The 26,589-nt window shown below is 35.5% G+C and overlaps 1 protein-coding gene across 1 annotated transcript; it reads right to left on the reverse strand.

The window, feature by feature from the left end:
* Positions 1–1,871: 1,871 nt before the first annotated feature.
* On the reverse strand, positions 1,872–22,237 carry b4galt6 (UDP-Gal:betaGlcNAc beta 1,4- galactosyltransferase, polypeptide 6). Its single transcript, XM_073816817.1, has 9 exons — positions 21,502–22,237; positions 17,805–17,921; positions 16,333–16,446; positions 14,197–14,318; positions 13,991–14,107; positions 13,668–13,855; positions 10,087–10,209; positions 9,788–9,889; positions 1,872–5,224 (listed from the first exon to the last, which is right to left on the reverse strand). The coding sequence occupies exons 1-9, from the start codon at positions 21,614–21,616 to the stop codon at positions 5,077–5,079; spliced, it is 1,146 nt and encodes a 381-aa protein (XP_073672918.1). The 5' UTR covers positions 21,617–22,237; the 3' UTR covers positions 1,872–5,076.
* Positions 22,238–26,589: the final 4,352 nt, after the last annotated feature.

Genomic DNA, 26,589 nt, shown 5'->3' on the forward strand with positions numbered 1-26,589 from the left:
TTTGATTATTTATGTGGCTATTTTTCCTTGCATATTTGCAAACATTATGCAATAAATATTCCAGAATGATGAAAATGTGATAAACAAATGTGATAGCAACAAATTTTACTCAGAAATTAGTGACTGCTTAAGTCTCGAAATTTTTCACAATTGGAAACACATTGAATTAAACATGAAATTTTGAAGTAGAAAGAATGAAGTAGTATTTTCTTGTCAAATGTATTATAAAAATCTGTTATATAGTTGTGCTCATAAAATTACATACCCCTTGCAGAATATGCAAAATGTTAATAATTCTAACAAAATAAGAGGATCATTATTGCATGTTATTCTTTATTTAGTACTGTCCTAAATGAGCTATTTCACATAAAAGATGTTTATATATACTCCATAACACAAAATAACAACTGAATTTACAAAAATTACCATGTTCAAAAGTTTACATACCCTTAAACCTTAATGATGTGCTGTTACCTGGATGATCCACAGCTGTTTTAATATTTAGCGATAGTTGCTCCTGAGTCCCTTTGTTTGTCCTGACCAGTTCAACTGCCAGTTCTTCAGAAAAATCCTCCAGCTCCTGTACATTCTTTGGTTTTCCAGCATCATCTGCATATATGAACCCTTTCCAAAAGTGACTACGATTTTGAGATCCATCTTTTCACACTGAGGACAACTGAAGGACTCCTACATAACTACTACAAAATAATGAAAACATTCACTGATGCTCAAGAAAGTAAGACATTGCATTAAGAGCCGTGGGGTGTAAACTTTTTGAATTGGATGATTAGGTTAAATTTCACTTATTTTGTCTTCTGGGAAACACGCAAGTATTTATGTTGCTTCTGAAGTGTAATACTAAATGAAAAAGTTGACTACTGGCTACTAATGCATTGGGTTTCCTTCTTAAGCATCATTACATGTTTTCCCCTTTTTGTAATAGTTATGCATGAGTCCCTCAATTGTTCTCAGTGTGAAAAGATGGATCACAAAATCAGTCACTTTTGAAACGGGTTTAAATATGCAGAAGATGCTGGAAAACCAAAGAATGTAGGAGCTGGAGGATATTTCTGAAGAACAACAGGCAGTTTAACTGTTCAGGGCAAACAAGGGACTCATGAACAACTATCACAAAACATAAAAACAGTTGTGGATCATTCAGGAAACTACACAATATTAAGATTCAAGGTATGTAAACTTTTGAATGGGGTCATTTATATTCATTTAAATTCAACTATTACTTTGTCTTTTGGACTATATATAAACATATGTTGTGTGAAATAGCTTATTCAGTATTAAATAAAACAAATAAAAGGTATTTGAATCACATCAAGAATCAAATGGTTATTCACTTCATTTAAGCCAGTTTTTTGGGTTTGGTGCTTTGGCAAGTATTAAAGGAGTTAGTTCACTCGAGAATTACAATTTTGCACACCCATGTCATCCAAGACGTTCATGTTTCTTTCGGGCTAAAAGAAATTAAGGCTTTTGAGGAAGACGCACATGTGCATCGCAGAGCTAGTGCAAGATGAGTATTTGAGGTTAAAGAGCATACATTTTAATTTATTTGAGAAAACAACCAATCGTTTCGCTAGATGATACCATTATTCCTCAGCTGGGATCGTGTAGAGCCCTTTGAAGCTGCACTGAAACTGCAATTTGGATCTTTAACCCATTGGCCATCACTGAAGTCCACTATATAAAGGAAAATCCTGGAATTTTTTTCTCAAACCATAATTTCTTTTCGACTGAAGAAAGAAAGACATGAGTATCTTATGCCATTTTATTCTGGAAGTGAACTAATCCTTTAATTTTGGACCTTAATTACGCCTGCTCATCCCTAAACCAATGACAGAGAATCAGACTCTAAATAAGTTTCAACTATAAAGTCTTTTAATGATCATTACAGAGCGAAACGCAGTGAATAGACCGGTACAACAACAAAAACAAAACAAAACAAAAGAGAAGTCTGGAACCAGGATTGTACATGTCAGTCAAAGCAGCTGGCATCTCAAGACATTCTGCTTCTCGTACTGATGTTACAGTTAAAGTGGACCCTCAACATTGGAGAAACTCAAACTCAATGTTTTTCAGTTCCCATTCAACGACCAGCGGACATTTCAGTTTTAAAGACACATCCCCAGATCGAAATAAAAAGCTTTGAGTAAAAGAAAATGTAAATGTGCACCCAGTCTTATTTTTAAACACCATCCACACGCACCCCACTGCACATCTCAACAAACATTGCGAATGCGAAAGTGAAAAATTTAAAGTAAAAAAACAAAAAAATAAATCAAGGCACGAATATGAATACTGCAAAAATGTAACACTCTACACATTACAGATCTGTAATGGTGAATAAATCATCTTTTAAAATTCTCTATTATTTCTTCTTGATAATTTTCAGACAGCTCAACAGGATGGGGGCAGCTATGAGAGGGGTGGGTTAGGGGGTGAAAAATGAAATGAGATGAATCTAAATTAGCAGACAGCACTTCCTCAAAAGCTACGACCGACTAACTACCGGATCCAAACACACCAGAGCAGTCTCACCGGTATGTTTTACATACACACATACATACAAAAAACCTCTTCATAGCAGGGAAAGAAAAATAAATTACAAAAATTCAGCTTAACATTCAGTATTCATATTGCAACCCACTTTAATGCTTCTTGGGTGTATCTTTCAGTCCCAATTTTTGAACACCAAAAAAATAAAACAACTTCGCTGTGGTGCAAAGCTAATGATGAAACCCTAACAGGCCTATCTGCCTTCGTATTGCGGCATAAGACTAATCATTACTTCATTAAAGTGCCTGCAAAATAAGAAAACAGTGCACTGTGAAGGTGGAATGATATTTGTTAATTTGAGCATTCTGGAAACTAGTGCTCATAAGCCACACTTCCCTCTTCAAAAGCCTAAATCCAGTCTAAAATGCCTCTATTTGTACATTAAACAACATTTATTAAGTGGTTATATTTCACCGGCTGCTTCAACACAAACACAGGGCGGAAACCAATAGCTCAGTACCACAAATTTTGCTTAAACTTTGCTTATGTAAATTTCCCGGCCCTGTGCGGTGGAAAAGCGAGGCGAGAGGTTTTTCAGCCTTCATCCTCTCACACTGGACTGTGGCACCACATATACACAAACTCACTTGAACACACACTCAATGTGACTGGATCGAGCTGATGCCCTAGAGCTACGTTTGACTACACAACGCTGAAAGATGAGGAGAGCGAAAGAGACGAGGAAAAGCGGACTTTGGCACCAGTAACCTCCATATCATGTTCAGTACGGTTAACTGAGTTGGTCAAATGGTGTAACCCGTAACCACAGTAAACAGGTCTGGTTAGACCCAACTGTAAGTCTGATGGTTTAAGAAGAGACTGTAAACAACAGACTGGACACTGGAGATCACGTCGGGGTCACTATCAAAGGCGGGGGACTGTACTGACAACATCCACTCAGAAAAAGACCAAAGAGAAGCCATGGCTCAACTACACCTCAGAGACACGCAGATGGAAAGTTGCGAGTGTGTCTCAACTTCAAGTGTCAGAAAGTCCAGTTAGTGTCGCAAACTACGACACTGACAAAATCTCGCCCTCAATGTGAAATTCTCTGTGTGGACACACATACGCACACACAGACAGTATGAGAGGATATGAAACAGCAGTTTGAGGACATATATATATAACTTAAAATATACACAAAAATGAATGCAACGTTATATCGACAACTCCAAAAAATTTAATTATATACAAAAGGCAAACATGTACCAACAAAAAGTCAGTTTTCCAACATCTTGTAATGCTCGAAACTTTAACAGCATAAAGTCGTCATGGCCCAAGTGTACTCCGAATGCCATTCAAGAGCAACGGCGCCGTCGCTCTCTCATCTCGGCCCTACCGGAGCGCAACGTCACCCAGTACTTCACACACAAACAGACAAAAACACACAGGTTGAGACACACGCCAAACCCTCAGAGAGGGCGTTTTGGCTTTAGCAGCTGCGAACCCGACCGACCACCAGGTCTTCCCGTGAACGACCTCATCTTCTTTCGCTACCGTGGAGTGCACTTCAAAAGCGAGACATGAGAATGATTATGCTATGAACAAAAGCCAAGACAAAAAAAACATTCAATGACAACTAAAAAACAGAGTTTAAGACACGTAACAAAAAATAAATTAAGGCATGCAGCAAGTAATGATATCTGTATGTCATTTTTGATTCGTTTTCTTGCATTCTATAGTCATCGCTGATTTCTGTCCTTCGGTTATGTGTCCCGAACCACTGAAGATAAAAAATTAATACAATTAAACAGAAATCAAAAACAACAAATAGCTGCCAAAAAGAAGAGTGTTTCCACTGGAATCACAGGCGTCTTTTGAGGGGGGGGCAAAGCTAAAGCGTTGTTTAAAAGGCCAGGTATTTACAGGGGAGTTTAGGTTATGCATGCAACTTGTCACAGCCTTCTGTATAGCCATGGGATTTTGGAGATAAAAAAAAAACCCATAACACATCGAGGTGAAATGTATTTCGTCAAACAAGAACAAAACCTCTGAAGATCTGAAGAACAGATTTAAAATACATCCATTTAAACTGCATTGACGTCTCTTTAAAAAAAAAACGATAGATATGTATAAAAAATTATACTAACAGAACATGACGAAACGTCTATTGGCGTCAAGAGTGCTGTTGCGATGTAAAACCAAGCTTTCTACAATGTAAGCACAGATGACTGGATCTACAGAGTTTGATAGCCTATAAAATTCAATTAAGGCTTCGCAGTAAACATCTGATTTGTTGTCGCTGGCACTCCCCACCTTTTTTTGAAATGTGTTGTGATCTGATTCGCTAAAGCCAGCATGGACATAGGAACATGCAGTTAAACGCACGCAGTCACGCTAATACACTTTCACAGATATGATCCAGTAAATCGCACACATACACGCACACTCACGTCACGCAACTAACTGTGCATTAGACAGGCCTCTGCCCTCCTCGCTCCTGTTTTTTTAAGGGCATTTGGCATCCATACATCACATTTTTTGACTCGGGGAGGTCACGGCCTGTCAGTACTCCGCTATGGGGGCGAGCTCGGGATTCAGATTGACCGTGATGTTCTTATACAGGCTGCTCAGAGAGATCTCCGGAGAGTACTGCAGATTGTTCAAGCCGTCCAGATGCTGTCGTTCTTTGGAGTATCTCAGCAGCTTGTACCTGAGGGGAGGGCGAGATGAACCGGGGGTTAGTGCGTCCTTGAGATAATCTGTGTAATGTGTGATGATCTATGCATGTATGACCGCAAATATGTTTTTGTCACACGTATAGGTCAATCCACTCTGGGTTACACAGAAACAGATGAATACAACTTTTAAGATCAGGTCGAGTGTAAGCAGGTCAGAGATAAAGACTGAACAGCACAGTGACAAAAAAGGCATTTTCCACCTTGCAAATATTAATTATTGAAGTCCTAACTTTCAAAATTGCTTATAAACAAAATGAAGACTGAGTAAGGAGGTGGTTTAGTTAACAATTCTCTTCACAAAGTGCTTGTTAGAACAAAAAAAAAGGTGCTTCCTCAATGTTGTCAACCTGATCCACCGCCAAGCATGTAGTTCCTGTTATTTTTTACTTATGTCAGGCTTTCCTACTAGTGCTGGTTCTGCCCCAGGCACACATAGACACATAGAGAGAAGCAACTGGACTTGATGAATTACCTTGAGAAATATTAAGTAACATTTGGATTAATGATACAGCTAGACTTAGTAATACAATCTAACCAAGAAACATCATCAATATGTCAATAAAAAGTATAATAGAAATGTTTGCTTTAGAAACAATGGAAAAATAATTCAATTCAAGTCAATAAAACAATAAATAGTAATAATTTTTATTAGGTTTATTTCTAATAAGTTGGTTTCATTTTTATTTCCATGACTGTTTTGCATTGTTTGGGATAAATATATTAAACTACCATTCAAAAGTCTGGGGTTGCTAAGATTTTTTTTTTTTTTTTTTTTTTGAAGTATTTTAAAGTACAAAAAAAAAAATACTGCTAGAGTTATTAATAAAATATAGCCAAGAAACATCTTCAATGTCAAAAAAGAAAGTAAGTGCAATGGAACAATGGAAAGACCAATTTTCAAAAATAGATAAACTAAATTAAACAATAAAAAGTAATCATTTTTTATATATATAAAATAATAATTTTAAAAAATCAAAAATAAATAAAATAAAACAAAATAAACAATAAACAGTATTAAACTGTCAAGCAGTATTTTTATTAGATTTATTTCTAATAGGTCTGTTTCATTGTTATTTCCATGACTGTTTGTATAAGTTATGCCTTTATTTTGGGAATTGTTTGGGATAATTACCAACTTTTTATATTACACTCTCGATCAAGTGTTTGGGATTAGTAAGATTGTTTTTTTTTTTTTGATAGAAGTATAAAAGTACAAAAAACTACTGCACGACTTAGTAATGAAATCTAGTGAAGTAATGTGTTTAACATCATAAAAAAGTATAAAGGAAAGGTTTGCTTCAGAAAGAGCACTTTCCAAAAATAAATAAGTAAAAATATTAAATAAAACAATAAATAGTAATAATACTCCCAAGTAGAATTTTAATTAGACTTAGATTTGTTTTATTTTATTTTATTAGCAGTATTTATCAGATGTATTTCTAATATGTCTATTTCATTGTTATTCTCATGACTGTTGAAAAACTTCACGTGTTAGGCCTTTACTTTGGGTATTGTTTGGGATAATTATATTATATTACAGTACCGTTCAAGTTTGGGGTTGGTTGATTTAGATTTTTTATTTTATTATTAATTTATTTTTAATTAGAATTATTTCTGTTTCGTTGTTATTTCCTTGATGCAATCTTTCAAAACTTTTAACGTGTTACGCCTCTACTTAGGGCATTGCCTGGGATAATTATATGACACGACCTTTCAAATGTTTGGGGTTGGTAAGATTTTTTTTAAAAGTAAAAAAAAAAAAAAAAGACTGTTGGACATGATAAAATCTAGCCAAGAAAAATCTTAAATATGTAATGCAAAAACAAAACAAAAAAAAGAAGTATAATGCTTTCAGAAACAATGGAAAAGACAAGTTTTCAAAAATGTGACCCTGGACCACAAAACCAGTCTTAAGTAGCTTTGTAGCAATGGCCCAAAATACATTGTATGGGTTAAAATTTTTCTTTTATGCCAAAAATCATCAGGATATTAAGTAAAGATCATGTTTCATGAAGATATTTTGTACATTTCTTAGTGTAAATATATCAAAACCTAATTTTTGATTAGTAATATGCATTGCTAAGAACTTCATTTGGACAACTTTAAAGGTGATTTTCTCAATATTTTGATTTTTTTGCCCTCTCAGATTTCCAGATTTTCTAATAGTTGTGTCTTGGCCAAACATTGTCCTATACTAACAAATCATACATCAATGGAAAGCTTATATATTCCATATATTTCACATCATATAAATCTCTATAAAAAAAGGCCCTCATGGCTGGTTTTTTTGGTCCTGGGTCACAAATAAATAAATGAAATAAAAGAAAAGAAAACAATAAACAGTAATAATACTGCCAAGTAGTATTTTATTAGATTTATTTCTAAAAAGTTGCAAGCCCGTTTTGTCCACTGAATAAAAAAAAATAATTCTCACAAATCTTTTTTTTTCTCAGAATTGTGTGATATAAACTCGCAATTGTGAGTTATGAAGTCAGAATTGTGAGAAAAAAATAAATCTCGCAAATGTGTGTTTGTATCCTGTAATTCTGACTTTTTTTCCCCCTCACAACTACAAGTTTATATCTTGCAATACTGACTTTTTTCACACAATTCTGCCTTTTTCTAAGAACTGTGAGATATAAACTTGCAATTGTGTGTTATAAAGTCCAATTTTGAGAGGGAAAAAAAGACTGTTCTCAGAATTGCGAGATATGACCTCGCATTTCTCAGAATTGCGAGTTTGTCACACAATTCTGACTTTATATCAAGCAAACCTGACTTCATTTCTCAGAATTGCGACTTTATATATCTCAGATCTCACAATTGCGAGAAAAAAAGTCTGAATTCTGAGAGAAAAAGTTTTTTTATTCTATTTTTTGTTCTATTTTATTTAGTGGTGGAAACAGGCTTAAATAAAATGAAGGCCTTTTTTGGGCAATGTTTGGGATTATATTACACTACTGCTCAAAAGTTTGGAAAAAAAAAAAAATTGTACTCGCCCCCTTGTCATCCAAGATGTTCATGTCTTTCTTTCTTAAGTCGTAAAGAAATGGTGTTTTTTTTTTTGAGGAAAACATTTCAGGATTTCTATCCATATAATGGACTTCTATGGTGCCCCCGAGTTTGAACTTCCAAAATGCAGTTTAAATGCAGCTTCAAAGGGCTGTAAATGATCCCAGCCGAGGAAGAATGGTCTTATCTAGTGAAACGATTGGTTATTTTCAAAAAACATTTACAACTCATCAGTGTTGTTTTTGACAACCATCTTAGATTTAGTCTTAGTCTTTAGGACTAAAATGCTTATTAGTTTTAGTCAAATTTTTGTCACTTCTATATGTGATAGTTTTAGTCCAATTTTAGTCAACGAAAAGTCATAAAGGTTTTAGCCTAGTTTTAGTCAAAAAAAGGGGGAAAAGTAGTCTTTTAACAAATTAATGTAGGTTAGTAAGTATTTTGCTGCTGGGTAGTGTCACTTATAAGTTCTGAAAATAGCAGATCTATAGTTCAACACAATGTGAGCTTCCGGATCGACTATTTTCACCAATAATTACAATAATGAAGGAATGGTTTTAGACATAAAAAACATATATTTGAAATAATGTGCAAACTGCCGCCATCATGGTTAATCGCCTGTCTGTCTGAGTGACAACAATGTGACATGTTGAGCGCGTTGTGCGCTGCACGCCAGGTGGTGGGCGTAACCAAACAAGGATGGAATGCTAAAACGGCTTGCCATAGCCTACTAGTATGGCAAAGAGTATTTAATGCTAAAACGGCTTGCCATAGCAGCAGATACTTTTTAGGTTTTAATTGGCATGCACAATAAGCAGAAATGTCGTGCATTTTAAACGTCTGACGGACCACCCACTAACATTTTCGTCTATTCTCGTCTCGTCAACGAAAACTCACACACGTCTCTTCATGTTTTAGTCATCAACGAGCCATTTTTATCTCGTCATCGTCTCGTTATCGTCATGAAAAAAAGTTGCGTCAACGAAATGATTTCGTCATCGTCATCGTTGACGTAAACAACACTGCAACTCATATACTTTTTAATCTCAAACACTCGTCTTGCCAAGCTAGACAAGACAAGCATTTGAGGTTAAAAAGTATATCAATTGTAATTTTTTTTGGAAAATAACCCATTGTTTTGCTAGATAAGACCCTTCTTTTCTTGGTTGTGATCCCTTTGAAGCTGCATTTTGGAAGTTCAAACTCGGGGGCACCATAGAAGTCCATTATATGGAGAGAAATCCTGAAATGTTTTCCTCAAAAAACAATTTCCTTACAACTGAAGAAAGAATGACATGAACATCTTGGATGACAAGGGGGTGACTACATTATCTGTAAATTTTTGTTCTGAAAATAAACTACTCCTTTATTGCATCATTCCTGTATCAAGTTTCAAGTAAAAAAAAAATAAATAAAAATACTCATCTCAAACTTTTGAATGGTCGTTTAAATTAGTTACTATATTAGTACATATTTCTGCACGTATAACCCCCCTTAGTGTTTGCGTATGTGTGCACACTGACCTCCCCAGGAACTGCACCTCTCCTCTGTGGTGATGGGGGATGGATTTGTATTTCCCAATATCACCTTCTGGCCTGGTCACATTGAAACCTGCGTAATGAACCCTGAGAACAAGAAACCCACCCACACACACACAGATTTGTTACATATACTCGTATTTGTTTATGATAACATGATACCTATTTTAGTCACACATGAAGCAACAATTGCTTGTTACACAAAAGTAACTAGATAGGTATAAACTACTTGTTATGCTGCTCTTCGGAACACACAAACATACTACTAATTAAACATAACTGACCTATTCCAGAGGTCATCGTCCTCTCCGCCCCAACCCCAGAATGCATTGGGAAAGCCATTGATCTTGAGGAATTGTTCGACAGTAAGTCCACTGACTCCACCGAAAAACTCATTGTAGGGAAGACTGAAAACACACAAACATGTAACACTTAGCAAACTAAATCAAAAATATGCGTTCATTTGTAAAACACTCTTAAGAAAAAAAAAAAGGAAAAGGGGAAAATAAAAAGAAGAAACATAAACCTTACCATCAGGAATCACTTGAAAGCAATAGGCAACAAAAAAGTCTTTTAATAGTACAGAATGTCAGATTTCTTCACAAGGCGTTAAGGCGATACTGGACACATTTACTTCCTTGCAGTCTCCGCAAAGCAGTTTTGGTTTCAACCCAACCAGAATATGTTCCTTTCAAACTCAACCAGAGCAAAGCTGCACCACGGGGTCTTTAATCAGTCCTTGGTCACATGCGAAATAAGGGTAAATTCTCCAACTACCTCAAACACTTTTGAGAGGCAATTAGAGCTGCGTTTATACCTCATTACACAAATGACATAATCTGCATAACAAACAGCCCTAAATTCTGCATGTCCCTAAAGCATTTCAGTTCTACCTAACAAGTTCAATGAACTCCTGTAAGAAAAAACAAGTGAGGATAAACCTCACTCTTGCATTTGCAACTTACTACAGATACATTACAGCAGGGCGTGAACTTAAGGGTCTGTAGGGTTCTGAACATCCTCAACATCTACAAAATTAGAGGTTTCCAGTAGTCCTTTAAAAAGATTTGGACAGATATTATGATGAATTGGATGAATGAGGAAAAGGGAAATGTTTCAACATCTTTGCACTGTTGTAATAAAAGAGTCTCAACTATGGCATAAAAGCACAAGGATGGCCAAACAAGCTCAATTTTCTTTAGGAAACGTAATAGCCAAATAAAAAGCACATTCAAATCTATGTAAATACACCCTGAATATTCAACATCACAAGGTTAAATGCTGCAGTCTTATCTTAAAGTCAATTTAGTTTTGCAAGCAAAAAGTTGACAAGTTTCCGCCTTCTTCTGGCCATAATCACAAGTTGTGATAAAGGAAGTGACACGACAACATACAGTAAATCTAAAGATGACTAGGAAATAGAAAAACAACAACATCACAAAATGGCACTGTAGGTTAAAGTGAGAAACTCTATTCTGGTGGCATTTAAGGTTAAGCTTTGAACATTCTTGACTATATTTCCAATGAGTTTTTAAAATGTATCCAGATTTTGGTTGAATGAAATTGAAAACTACAGACTTTTTTTCTGTTTGGTTCACCTAAAGGGCACCTAATATACCCCTTATTGGTCTTGACTGTCCCCAGAATTTGTCTGTGAAGTTTCAGCTCAAAATACCCCACAGATCATTTATTATAACTTGGGGAAAAATTACTTAAGAAAACTGATGTGGTGTATATCACGTTAAATGCAAATGAGCTGCATATTCCCGCCCCCGTCTTTAGAAGAGGGTGAAGCATTTACATGTCTGCTTTACATACCTACAGCAATAAACAGCCGGTAGAACCAACATGACAGAGCAAGAAAACCTGTGTTCAGCCGTACACGTACACAGATGAAGGAGAGACTAAGACAGAAGAAACACCTACTGTTGACGTCAAAAGTTTACATCCCTCTTTCAGAAACTGCAAAATGTTAATTATATTAACACAAAATGCACGTTATTATTTATTTAGCACTGACCTGAATAAGTTCTTTCACATAAAATATGTTTACATATAGTCTTTAAGAAAAAATTGTTGAATTTATAAAAATGACCCTGTTCAAAAGTTTACATACACTTGATTCTTAATACTGTGTTCTTACCACAGTTTGTTTGCTTAATGATAGTTGTTCATCAGTCACTTGTTTGTCCTGAACAGTTAAACTGCCTGCTGTTCTTCAGAAAAAAATCTTCAGATCTCACAAATTCTTTGGTTTTTCAGCATTGTGTATTTAAACCCTATCCAATAATGATTGTATGATTTTGAGATCCATCTTTTCACACTGAGGACAAATATGAGACTCAGATGCAACTATTACAGAAGATTCAAACTCTCACTGATGCTTCAGATGGAAACACAACACATTAATAGCTAAGGGTAAAACTTTTTGAATGTGAATATCAGGATAAATTTAACTTATTTTGTTTTCTAGGAAACAGTATCTTCTGTAGCCTCTGAAGGACAGTACTAAATGAAAAAATATATTTAGGCAAAATAAGAAAGACATCTGTTCAAAAGTTTACACCCCTGGATCTTAATGCATCGTGTTTCTATCTGAAGCATCACTGAGCGTTTAAATCTTCTGCAACAGTATCTAACTAATATTAAACAAAAAACACAGCTGTGGATCATTTAAGTAAAAACACAGTATTAAGAATCAAGATGTAAACTTTTGAATGGGGTAATTTTTATAAATTCAACTATTATTTTCTCTTGTAGACTTTATGTAAACATCTTTTATGTGACATATCTTATACAGGTCAGTACTAAATAGGTTCTGCAAGGGGGATATAAACTTTTGACCTCAACTGTATGAGAATGAACCAGGACCTATCAGAATGATTATTTGATACATTTTTGTATTCCTAGAGTTTTCACAGCACATTTGCAATGACGAATGAGCAACACACATACACACAAACAAGGTTAAAACATTAGCTAAGCACTAATCCTGCCTTGTTTTGCCCCAAGTAAAAATGCTCTGCACAAACATAAACGTATTTAGGTAGATTTTGAGGTGCGTTACCTTCAAAAGTAATCAACTGCGTCCCCAGTGGGTCAGATGTCGGGAGAAAATGAAAACTCAACGTTCAGTCTTACATTCAAACAAAGAACAGCGGGATTGCTTACGAGATTGTTGATGTTACAGCTGCTTGAGCACCGAGAAATTGGAGAACAGCGTACGACCGAAAACAACTCGTTGAGGGCAGAAACTATGGTGCTAATGTAGGACTGTCAGTTGGCAGCCGTGGGCGGGGCCTAAACAATGTGACGTCATACTGCTCACAGAATCAAAACGGCATGTCTAATGAGACTAATTCGGTTTATAGGGGGTTAAAAAATAAGAAGTGAGTGGATTTTTATCATTGTAGGGTGGTTGTGTTCACACAATGCCAACACACATTTAAGTCTAAACACCATGTAAAAGTGGATTTTGCATAACCGGTGCCTTTTAAATTAGAAAGATAGTAACTCACAAACACTCCAACCAACTAACTAAACAACACAAACACTGGTTATATACATTAGGATCTGTACGGGTCTACAGGCAGTGGATAATATCATACGAGGTTATACACTCACACACGACCTAAACACGGTAATGTGTGCTCTATGACACTAGAATTGTTTAAAACAGAAGCCTTGAATTGTTTACAATATGAACTTTGAAAACAAACTGAACTCAACTTAGCTGCATTCAAAAAGTGGAACATCAAGAGCCGAGCAATAAAGAAAATAAACATTAAACAATCAGCAATAAAAAAGACAAAAAGGGACAGTAAAAGTAATTTTTAAAAAAGATGTTTTCAGGTGATATACTTACATGTACATGTACTTGTCAAGCTTGGCGGCGAAGTGTCGAGGCATCTGACCACAGCCGTAATAATTACGGTCATTTTCTGGGATGTGATCGACGTCGTGAAACACCACACAGTCCCAGTCCAGGTCTTTCATGGCCTCTTTAAAGCCCACGTTAAACAGCATGGCACGGTTAAACGGCTGAGTACCCGTCTGAAGGCACACAAACACATCACTGATTTTCTCAATCATTGGCACATGATAATGGTACTCTGAGGTCAAATATAAACTACTCAAGCAGACCATTATTGGATGGTGGTACTGCATTAAAATTGTGTATGTGGGCACCTGTTCAATGACATAAAAGGCAAACTGCAAGCGTTGGCGTTGGAGCATAGGGGCGAGATGCTGAAAGAGAATGGGAAGATGCTCATGGCGATTCCTAAAGGGGATTAAAATGGCCACCTGAGAGAAAACAAGAGAGACAGACAAACCAGTCATGCTGATGTCCTGAATGACCTTTTTTGAATAATGTAACCACAACAATGACACACCTTCCAGCGTGGTTTGCAATCTTTGGGCTTCCAATGGCCTCCAAACTGAATGCCCAGATGTTTGAGCCTCAGTTCAATCTCCTCCATAGGAACCTCCGTCGTGTTCACTTCCATCTGACCCTCTGCAAGGAAATACAATAACAGGGAACTAAGTAAAAACAGGTCTTACTTGGAAAGAGATTTTTGAGAATAAAACTTCTTAGTAACTTGCAAAGCTGAAGAGCTTTTTTTTGAATGAAAAATGTGTGAAGACTAGCCAAAAAAAGCTTTACACATCTAATTTGACGGGCGTGCCTCACACAGAGACGAATTAGATACAAAGGCATATTAATCCTGGGTTGTCTAGATTAAGAAGCTAATTGGATAGACAGATTTTAGAAAGGCAACATAGCCACACTCCCAAAACAAAGGCTTTTTTATGCTGCCTTCTAAGACTGTTTAGAATGCCTTCTTTTGGCCAAACAAAAAAACCTGAAAGAGAACGTGTCCAAAATCACGTGTTCTCTGAGAAGGTACTTCTTTTAAATAACTACTTAATTCAAGAATGTTAAAGCATTTTGTACAGTTGAGGTCAAACTGAATTTTAAAAATGTTAATTATTTTACCAAGATAAGAGGGATCATACAAAATGCATGTTATTGTTATTTAGTACTGACCTGAATAAGATATTTCACAAAACAGATGTTTTCTGTGTTCTTACCTGAATGATCCACATGTGTTTTTTGTTTAGTGATAGTTGTTCATGAGTCCCTTGCTTGTCCTGAACAGTTATACTGCCTGCTGTTCTTCAGAAAAATCCTTCAGGTCTCAAAAATTGTTTGGTTTTCCAACAGTTGTGTGTATTTGAACCCTTCCAACAATGACTGTACGATTTTGCGATCCATCTTTTCATACTGAGGGACTCATATGCAGCTATCACCGAGGGTTCTAATGCTCACTGATGCTCCAGAAGGAAAACCATGCATTAGAAGCCATGGGGTGAAAACTTTTGAACAGAATGGAGATACATTTTTCTTATTTTGCCTAAATATCATATTTTTTCATTTAGTACTGCTCTTTAGAGGCTACAGAAGATTACATGTTTCCCAGAAGCCAAAATAAATTACATTAACCCTGAACTTCGAATTCAAAAAGTTTGCACTCCCTGGCTCTTAATGCATCATTTTTCCTTCTGGAGCATCAGTGAGCATTCAAACCTTCTGTAATAGCTGCATATGAGTCCCTCAGTTGTCCTCAGTGTGAAAAGATGGATCTCAAAATCGTACAGTCATTGTTGGAAAGGGATCAAATACACAAAAATGCTGGAAAAGCAAACAATTTATGGGCCAAGGATGTTTCTAAAGAACAGCAGGAAGTTTAACTGTTCAGGACAAACAAGAGACTCGTGAACAACTATCACTAACACAAAAGACAAAAGTGGATCATTCAGGTAACAACACAGTATTAAGAATCAAGGTGATGTAAACTTGAACAGGGTCATTTTTATAAATTCAACTATTATTTTCTCGTGGACTATATTTAATCATCTTTTATGCAAAATATCTTATTCAGGTCAGTACTAAATAATCAACATAACATGCATTTTTGTATGACCCTTTTATTTTGGTAAAATAACATTTTGCAGATTCTAAAAGGTGGATGTAAACATTTGCCCTCAACTGTATATAGTATGAATGTAAAAAAAAATGATGTCACATGGACTATTTCAAACAATGTCCTTACTACCTTTCTATGACTTGAAACGTTTCAGTTGCGTTGCCGTTTCAGCAGGGTCAAAAAGCTTTTGGACTTCATTAAAAATATCTTAATTAGTCTTCTGAAAATGAACAAAGGTCTTACGAGTTTGGAATGACATGAGGGTGAGTAATTATTGACAGAATGTTATTTTTTAGGTGAACTATCCATTTAATAAAGTACTCTAATAAACCACACTGTTAGTAATCTACTGTATAGTAGAAAAGTATGTGATTCAGAGCCAAAAAAAGTCAGTTTAATGACAGCAAACTGGTTTACTCAGTCTTGGCGCTCTTTATGTGCCTTCTGCATATTTGTATACTTATTTGAATAAGCAACACCAAACTATATTCAAATCATTTCGGAGTCAAACAAACACAGTGTGTAACACAAGAAACTTACTCATAGAAGGTAACCGTTCGGGACAGGGTAGATTCTGAGCATATGTGAAGTTCTCAGGGAGGTATGTGGTTGGCTGAGCGATATACTCGCTAGAGTTATTTCCATCTGGATAATCTGTTGAAGTAAAGATCGAAAGATACACATTAAAGTCAAAGTGGTTTGACTTATTTATCACGGTATACTAGTGATGTAACAATATCAAAATCTCACAATACAATAACATAGCAATATGTCCACAATACAATATTTAATGTGATAATTAAAATAAAAAAAGACAAATGAAGAATTGGACTTTTTTTTTTTAGATAAATTATTTTATCTAATGAATCAGAAAAAAAGTCAGTGAATCGATTTGTACCTAAACTTTAAAGAGGACTCAAACCCTCTTTTTATTTGTGATAACAACAACATACATTGTAAAACAATTGCACTGCAAAATAAATGAAAATGAACATTTCATTTTGCTTTAAACTACAGTTTTTAGCAATTCATACTGCACTTTTAAGCTTTAATTTTGACGAAAACAGCAGTAGAGCTTTTATTTTGAAGAAAAATTCCAGATTCAGTGAAAATAGGCTTACAAAAACGCCTCACTAAAAATCTAGTGAACTGCTGCAATCATCTGCTGCGAAAATAAAGCATAACTGGTGGCTGTTGCCTTCCCAAATATGCACTAAACTCACAGTACATGCAATAAACAAGTTCACTGCATTCATTAACTACGAACAGAGACGTTCTGAGGTGTGGAAAACACCGGATCACAAGCTGATAGCCTTAACAATGTGTGTGCTTCTCTTTAAAACGTGCACCGAAAACAGACAATTTTTTATCGTTTCATATCGTCATGTGACCATGATAATATCGAGACAGTTTTGCTATCGTGATATCAGGATATTGATAATAAGGCATACAATGTGAAAAAAAGCCGGACTGAATGAGTGCATCTAAATAGCTCTTTGGTAATTGTTTAAGATCATGTAAGTCTGTAGAGTTTGACACCAGAGCATTTTTGTTTAAGAAGACACCCAAGTTATTACATTTTGATTAAAGATTAACAAACACTGCTTATTTTCCTGTGGAACAACATTGATGAATAGATGAGACCAGAGACATTCATTGAGTGAGGAAATAAGGTCAAATTCACTTCATGTTGATTCTGTAGCTGAGAAAAAGGATGTATTAAACTGAAAGCGTACTTCCCTTCCTGTCTCATGAACAGTCTGTGTGAAGTAATTACCGTCCAAATTTTCATTGATTTTTGTATCCGTGTGAACAGCAGTGCACTCAAAAACAAGTCCACTAGGTAGTGTGCACTCGTCCACGCTTACGGTTAAGTGTACACTTTGAAAGACTAGCACGCTTAACTGCACGCTACATAAAGTGAAACATTCTGCAGGCCGCAGTCCTTGCAATGGTGTTTATATCAAAGCTCAGTCTGGTCAATGTTATTATGAAGGGACGTTTACTCTTACCTGTGCCGTTGAGAGTACTGTTCTTATTGGTGTATAGCCTGATCATGTGACCAATGGTCCGCACGTTGTCTCGTAACATGATACCCTGAGCCTGTACCATGAAGAAATATGTGTTGACTGAAAAAGACAGAGAGAACGTGTAATGACGTAAATAGGAAACAAAACAGTACGCAATCATAAGAGAAATGTACATTTCCACACTTTAAAAACACCTGTAACCGAATGCCCAAATTGGGGCATTCAGGCTTTTGTTTTCGAATCTCTTCTTCTCACAGAAAAGCTCTTAAGAGCAACATTGTGAGAAAATGGCAAATTTTAAACTACAAGATCCTAACATTGTAAGCATCGACGGCTGTCTGTGGTTTAGCCTCGGTTCTTGTCAGTGTAATGTAGTTTTAATTTAACTACTACACAGGTTGTGTCAGCACTCCTGAGTCCAACATTTCTGAATCCAGATATGAGGAGAAATGAACCGAGATCAGCAGAAAGTCTACCGCTGAATTTCAGCTGTAGGTTTGAAGGGAAGTCTGAGTTTCACATCCTTCGATGGGAAAACCTATATAAGCATATAAGAGTAAACCTAAATCTAAATGAGAAAATCACTTGGCGACTATATAAAGGACAAGCTTTACTCATATGTGACCTAGGACCACAATAAAAAGGGTTAATTTTTTGAAATTGAGCTTTATACATCATCTGAAAGCTAAATAAAGTTTTCATTGATGTATGGATTGTTAGGATAGGACAAGATGCATCTATTTGAAATCTAAGATCTGAAGGAGCAAAAAAATATATATAATATAAATCCAAATATTGAGAAAATCAACTTTAAAGTCATCCAAATGAAGTTCTTAGCAATGCATATTACTAACCAAAAATTAAGTTTCGATATATTTATGTTAGGAAATTTACAAAATGTCTTCATGGAACATGATCTTTACTTAATAGCCTTATGATTTTTGGCATTAAAGAAAAATCGATAATTTTGACCCATTCAATGTATTTTTGGCTATTGCTACAAATATCCCAGAGCTACTTACGACTGGTTTTGTGGTCCAGGGTCATATATATACATGGGTTACAAGGTATAACAAAAATAATCCTCACGCTTAAAATGAAAACGCCACGTGGATGAACAAATTGTGAATTAAAATAGGTTGTCAACATATTATTGCACATCCACATTGATATACTGCAAAACCTACATTGGTCCACTAATATATTCTAAAAAAAAAAAAAAAAAAAAATGCAATACATAGTCTAGAAATGAAAAAGAAGGTTGATTTAGCAATCCTATCTATAAAAATGAGCTTTGCTTTATGAAAACTGCACCACAGCAAGAAGATTCCCAATGCTGATACAAATCCTCAAGCCAGAAAGCCAGAATATAAACAGCAGCCATTAACGGTAGAAAAAAATTAACCCAAGCCTAGGGACAAAAAAAACACATTGGTTCTTCTTAACCGACCAGAGCTCTTCATACATTAGATACAGTCCAGTGAGCGCCGGTCAAACAACGGTGAGGAAAAAACATTACCTTTCTTGGGCACTGATTATACAAATACAGCAAGAGCTATTAAACAGGATTTGGCTGCGTTTTGTCGGTGTAGTGGCATGTGTTGGAGGGTTGCCTGGATTTCTAGATAAAGATTTTGGTACAGACACTGAAAAAGGGACGGCAGACTGATCTGTTTCATGTCCACAAATCAACACAAAACTGCGACTGCCAAGAAGGCAGTGAAATTCCTTAGTTCTTCTAACTTCTCTAAAGACAACAACAGTCTGTTGAAAATTAAATATTACATCTGGTTATAAGCAACTTAACATTTGTATAGACATTCAGTTAAGCAAGTCAAGACAAACTGCAAATGTGTTAAGATACACTTCAGTTGTGTGAGCATCCCAAGACAAGAGAATACACTTTGTAGTAATGCCAAATTAAGTACATTTTATATCATTATGTCTTTATTTTTTTGTCAACATGTGTGCTTTAGTATGTCAGTTAACCTGACATATTAAGTACTGGACTCTAATTTTCCTTGTACTGCGTTCTTTGGTATTACATTTAAAAAGTATATTTAAAGTATATTTAAAGTTAAAGTATATTTTACCTTACCATGCTTGGTGTATTTGGTAGAACACTTATTAACCATATTTAACCATATTTAAATATGGTAAATAAGTACCATAACCACATTTAAAAGACAAATATGACAGTAAAGATAAAAGTAAATATACTTACACTACCAGCCAAAAGTTTCTGAACAGCAAGATTTGTAATGTTTTTAAACATTGATCCAACGTACAGCAAAAACAGTAAAAAAATTTTTTTAATATTTTAAATAACTGTTTTATATTTGAATATATTTTAAAATGTAATTTATTCCTGTGATTTCAAAGCTGAATTTTTAGCATCATTACTCTAGTCACATGATCCTTCAGAAATCATTCTAATATTCTTATTTGCTGCTCAAAAAACATTTATTATAATTATTATTTTGAAAACAGCTAAGTAGAATTTTCTCAGGTTTCTTTGATGAATAGAAAGCTCAGTAGAACCGCATTTATCTGAAATTGATTTTTTTTTCAAACTTTAAAAATGTCTTTATCATCCTTTTGATCAATTGAATGCATCCTTGCTAAACAAAGTATTAATTTATATCATTTACATCCTCAATTTTTAGAATGTTACAAAAGCTTTTTAGTTTCAGATAAATGCTGATCTCAAGAAAAAATGTACTTAACTGTTTTAAATATTGATAATAATAATAAAAATTTCTTTGACAGCAAATCAGCATATTAGAATGATTTCTGAAGGATCACGTGACACTGAAGACTGGAGTAATGATGCTAAAAATGTAGCTTTGATCACAGGAATAAATTGCATTTTAAAATATATTCACATATAAAGCATTTGTATTAAATACTAAAAATATTTCAAAATCTTACTGTTTTTGCTGTACTTTGGATCTAATAAATGCAGACTCGGTGAACAGAAGAGACCAAAAAAATACTGTTCAAAAGTAAAAGTCTAACCAATGTTAAACCAAGGGTATATAGCTAGTACACTATGGTAAGCATAGTATTTGTAATGAAACTATTGCATGCATAGTAAATGTTATAGACACCATATGCTAATGAGCAGTCATACACTGTTATAGCTGTGTTCACTTGGTCCCTACTACAAATATCACTGATAAATTTCCATTACTTTCAATTAATATTGTAAATAAGGCCGAAGGAGAGAAAAACGTACTGTAGTCATGGAGTTTATGATATGACCAGATCCAACAAGAGCCAATAACGGTCATACCTCAAATATACAAACTTGGACAAGATAGTTGTTGCCTAAAGAGGGCGGAAACTTCGTAATAGACCCTTTATTGGTTAATTAATTGCCAAATCAAATTTTAATGTGGGCTCCAATACCAGCTGCGTCCCAAAACCTAGTGAGCCGCCTAACTAGACGGCATTGTTGGTCATTACAGGCGCGTGTAGCGTTTCTGAGCATCACAATATAATGGCCATTTAGTTAGGCAGCTCACTGGGTTTTTAAACACAACCTGTCACTGGTGTTTGTTTGGGAGGTGATGATCAGTATCTGGAGTCAGTGATGAATGAAACACGATTAACACGTTTAATCGCATCACTCCCAATGAGACACATGAGCGATGCTGCGACTTATCAGAGGGCTTACCTATTCCGGGAGCCACATAGATGAAGTAGAGGCAGGTCGTGGACATGGAGAAGAAAAAGATGAAGGCCATTAAGGAGCGGTTGGACAACCGCATCAGCCGCCTCCACTTCCACATTTTATCTCGGCTGTTACTAGCTATCCGTCACTCCCATAAAAACACGTAGATCGGAGAAAAGAGACGCAGTTTGGTGCGTTGAAACGGTCATCCGTGGGAAATGCGGTGCTAAATCAGGGTGCTGGTAAAGTCCGCATCGTTCATTCAGCTGGATGCAAGGCCGCAGTGCTCGCTCGCTCTCAACAAAGTCAAGAAATTTCCAGATCAAAAAATAAATAAATAATAAAACGTGCTACATCAAACGGCGTCCGGGCTCGGCGTTCGGTCAACGCGGTGCATTTTGTTCGGTGCTGCTGCTGGTTTTAGTGTTCCGGTATGTTTCTAGCGAAACGCAGACACGCCTCGTCGCGTTGATGATGATGATGTTTGGAAATGATGAAGGGAGTGAAAGTGATGATGATGATGAGGGACCTGCCCTTCCTCCCTCTTCCCCCTCTCTCTGGAAAATCCCCCCACGCTCCAGCGATTATTCCTCCGAGACGGCCGCGTGAAAAGGCGCTCGCGCCGCAGAGGAAACCGCGGTGACCGGGATGGGAGTGGGAAAGACGAGCGAAACGTGACAGGGCTCGACCGGGATTCCTTCGATTTCGGTTCTGCTGTCGGTGCAGGTGCAGACACCGTTTCCGGTAGGCGTGACCTACAAAATGGCTGCCAGTGAAGAGGCGTCATCATGGTTCACGCTTGAGGAATGTTTTCAAAATAAAAGTCTCGTCAACAGAACGAAATTGTGCAAAAAGTATCCAACGTTAGATAAAAGATGCTGACAGAAATACACAAAAGGCATAAAAATATGACTAATGTAAAATCTAAGAAAAACACGATGTATTTTCGTACCACTGACAAATGTGCTTAAATATTTAATGTTATTAACGTTTATTCTTGGCTTGTTTTCAGAATAATTTTGATAGACGTTTTTGCGGGCTCCCTGCAATGAACATTTTTTATTCAAGGCTTCATCTATTTATTAATAGAACTGGGAAATACTGTGCATATGAAACACAAATGTGACCCTTGACCACAAAACCAGTCATAAGGGTCATTTTTTTTGAAATTGAGATTTATACATAATCTGAAAGCTGAACAAACAAACTTCACATTGATGGATAGGACAATATTTGACTTTGATACCACTATTTAAAAGATATTTAGACTCTGATTCTAAGCATTTGTATGCATTTGAATGTCTAACAAAAACTGCTGTACTTGTTGTTACGAGATACCAGTACCACTGTTGTTTTACTGAAAAGTTTAATTAAAAAAAAAAATCTGGACTCTAAGGGTGCAAGAAAATCAGCTTTAAAGCTGTCCAAATGAAGTTTGGCAATGCATATTGCTAATCAAAAAATACATTTTGATATATTTACGGTAGGAAATTTACAAATATCTTAATAGAACATGATCCTTGCTTAATATGATTTCTGGAATAAAAGAAAAATCAATAATTTTGACTCATACAATGTGTTTTGGCTATTGCTACAAATATGGTTTTGTGGGCCAGGGTTTTTAAGTTTTATTTTTTGAGTTTGTGAAAAGTTTGTGAACAGATATATATTTTTTTAACAACTATATCTGAGCTAAGACCAACAGGGTCTGTCAGTAGATCTTCAGCTGTCAGTCCCTTGAAGAATTATTTTTTCAAGGTTGTTGTAGGCTAGGTTAGAGTATTGTTAGACACTTTACAGCTGAAAAAATATTAGATCAAATGCCATTATATTACTTACAGCCCTATAGGTCTTTACAAATAATAATAAATAATATATTAATAATATTCAAACACTATTATTGTTGATATGTGGCTGGAAACAGTATGCACACACCACTTTTTGAAAAAACTACACAACGCAACACAATTGCTTTGTGATTTTTCAGTGACCAGTGGTGCTTTAGTTTAGGTGTAATTTATTTCATATTGAATTTTAAAATGCTTGAACAATAAACGAAAAACAAATATGCCTCAAAAAACATTTATTTGTGTGTGTGTGTGTGTGTGTGTGTGTGTGTGTGTGTGTGTGTGTGTGTGTGTGTGTGTGTGTGTGTACCTGGTATTCATCACGTTGTGGGGACCAAATGTCCCCACAAGGATAGGAATACCAGTAAATTTTGACCTTGTGGGGACATTTCTCAGGTCCCCATGAGGAAACAGGCTTATAAATCATGCACAATGAATTTTTTTGAGGAAGTAAAAGTTTGCACAATCTCCTGTGAGGGCTAGGTTTAGGTGTAGGGTAGGGTTAGGGCGATAGAAAATACAGTTCGTAAATACGGTTTGTACAGTATAAAAACCATTACGCCTATGGAATGTCCCCATAAAACATGTAAACCTGTGTGTGTGTGTGTGTGTGTGTGTGTGTGTGTGTGTGTGTGTGTGTGTGTGTGTGTGTGTGTGTGTGTGTGTGTGTGTGTGTGTGTGTGTGTGTGTGTGTGAAAACACATGATTGTTACTAGGTTTCAAAAGAGTCTATTAAGAAATGGTAACCTCATCATTTGTTTGAGACGTTATCTATTCTTCCTTGTTTATCATATTGTTCCTGATTGTGCTTCCTCACTATGGCGTTCAAACCTACAGTACAGTGAAGGGTGACCTATACATTAACACACTATATACTGTCTATATATACACCTGTAACCACCAGTAACCATGTCATTTGAATATATGTATCTACAGGACATTATTTTCTGGTTCCTTTTCATTTTAGGTCGAAGAAATACTATCATTTAAGATATTCACTCTGATATTCTAGAGAGAAATAATTCAGTACTTTTTTGACAATATGCAAATGGTTAGACAGCTCTTTTATCTTCAATCTTTACACCCTTCACACATATATAATCACACATCAACCACTATCTACATTGCTTCTGAAATTAATACCAGTCATGCAGCTACTATCTCCATATTCAGACTAAATAATATAGAGTGCTTGATCTTAGCATGACTTTCCAACAAGAAATTCTGGCTTTCTTGCTGTAAGTAGCACATAAACTAACAGATAGGTTGATCATTTGACGCAAGACCTCAGCTAAAGGAAATTGTCATCCCCTTTTCATCCAATGTCATTTCAAGGTCCTAAACACAACATGCACTAGATTTCATATTTTCAGAAACGAGGCTTTTAGGCCTGCTGGAAGAATGCCAGCTGGCAAAGTGCCTGCTGATACACCACTGGAGATGAAAATGAAAACTAAAAGACACCTGGGAAATGCCATGAGCTTTTTTTTTCTTTCTTTCGGGATATGACTTTTAATGTAGGCTATGCATTGCAAAGGACAGCTAGAAAGAGAACAAACATCTAAACTGTGGTTATAACTTACTATCTGGTGGAAGCTTTTTATGTAAAGCAATTATACTGTACAGACTAATCTGTCTCTCTAGAGTAATTGAGGTTTATGTTACTGGGGAGAACATGATAAGACAAGACTGCTAACAACTTCTGCTAACAAACTGTCCTAAAGCTAGTTCACTACAGCATTCGTCAGCTCATGATATTACTGATTTACTATTCTCTTTAGTTTTAAAAAAGATTGTTTCTTAAACACACAGAATTGGACTGCACAGAATATTAACATCATATGTTGTCAAAAGCTACCAAACCAAAAGTGATAATACAATACAGCCTGTAAACTAGCTTCATAACTTTCTAATTAATAATTAATACTATGACTTGAGACTTTTTAGTAATTACTTAAGCCTTCACTGATGAATAAATGTCACAATGTCATCTCAACCTTTAAACATTTTTTTTTTTTTTTTAAATAAGATTATCCAGGCTTTTTTTTTATTATGAATAAGTGCTATATATATTTTATATATTTGGTCTATGCAATTAGAGTTTGATATGTCCATAGTCTCTAAAAACACAGCAAACACAATGTTTTTTAATGAAAAGCCTTAGTTTTCAAACTTGGCACACAGTGTACGCAAGATGTACTTCTGTTTGTAAAAAAAAAAAAAAAAAAACTGTAAAAAATCTTTTTTTTTTTTTTTTTTTTTTTTGATTAGAAATTACACAGATGTCTCCCAGAAGATAATACGAAGATGTACAAGAGGTATCTTTGTGGAAAAATATTACTTTTATACTTTTAATCTTTTATTCACATTTGAACAAAAAGTGGCAAGTCTAAAATTATTCATACCCTTTCCAAATAATCAATAGAAAAGCCTTTATTGGCTATTACAGCAATCAAATGCTTCCTATAATTGCTGACCAGCTTTTTGCATGTCTCCACCAGTATTTTTGCTCATTCATCTTTAGCAATGAGCTCCAACTCTTTCAGGTTGGAGGGTCTCCTTGCCATCACCCTGATCTTTAGCTGCCTGATGTTGTTTTTGAGAATTTTAAGGTATTGCTCCTTTTTCATGGTGCTGTTTACTGTGATTAGGTTCCAGTAAACGACGCCAAATGAAGACTACATCATTGTGGCCAAACAATTCAATTTCCTGACTTGTGAGCAGCCACAATGCGCAGCCCCAGGTCCACAGTGAGCTCCTGTGTCTTAGCCATGACTGTCCACAAACCAACGGCAGAGAGCTTCTGTTTTTCACCTGTTGAGTTGATTAAAACAGCTGTTGCCAATGAATCAGGGTAATTAGGATGCTTTAGAACAGCTTGGACTATTTGGAATGGTATAGAACTTTGAATTTTCCCATAGACTGAGGGTATGCAAAGGGTATGCATAATTTTGGACATGCCAATTTTTTGTTCAAATGTAAATTAAAGCTGAGAAATATTTTTTTCCACAATGATGCCTCTTGTACATCTGCATGTGTCATTTCCAGTCAAAAAAAAAAATTGCTGGTTGAATAAAAGTAACTTTAAGTTGGAATTTGCCACGGGTATGAATAATTTCGGGCTTGACTATATATATATATATATATATATATATATATATATATATATATATATATATACTCATTATCTATTAGTGTATTTCAGCAATTTCTTTGTTTAACAGAAAACCTGGAACAAACAGTG

Source organism: Garra rufa, chromosome 13 (genome assembly GCF_049309525.1).
Source record: "Garra rufa chromosome 13, GarRuf1.0, whole genome shotgun sequence".
NCBI classification, from domain to species: Eukaryota; Metazoa; Chordata; class Actinopteri; order Cypriniformes; family Cyprinidae; genus Garra; species Garra rufa.

Coding starts and splice junctions, on each gene's coding strand:
- b4galt6 (XM_073816817.1), bottom strand. CDS start 21,616: ATGTGGAAGTGGAGGCGGCTGATGCGGTTGTCCAACCGCTCCTTAATG. Junction 16,447..17,804: donor CAGTACTCTCAACGGCACAG/GTAAGAGTAAAC, acceptor TTACTTCAACAG/ATTATCCAGATGGAAATAAC. Junction 14,108..14,196: donor ATTGCAAACCACGCTGGAAG/GTGTGTCATTGT, acceptor GTTTTCTCTCAG/GTGGCCATTTTAATCCCCTT.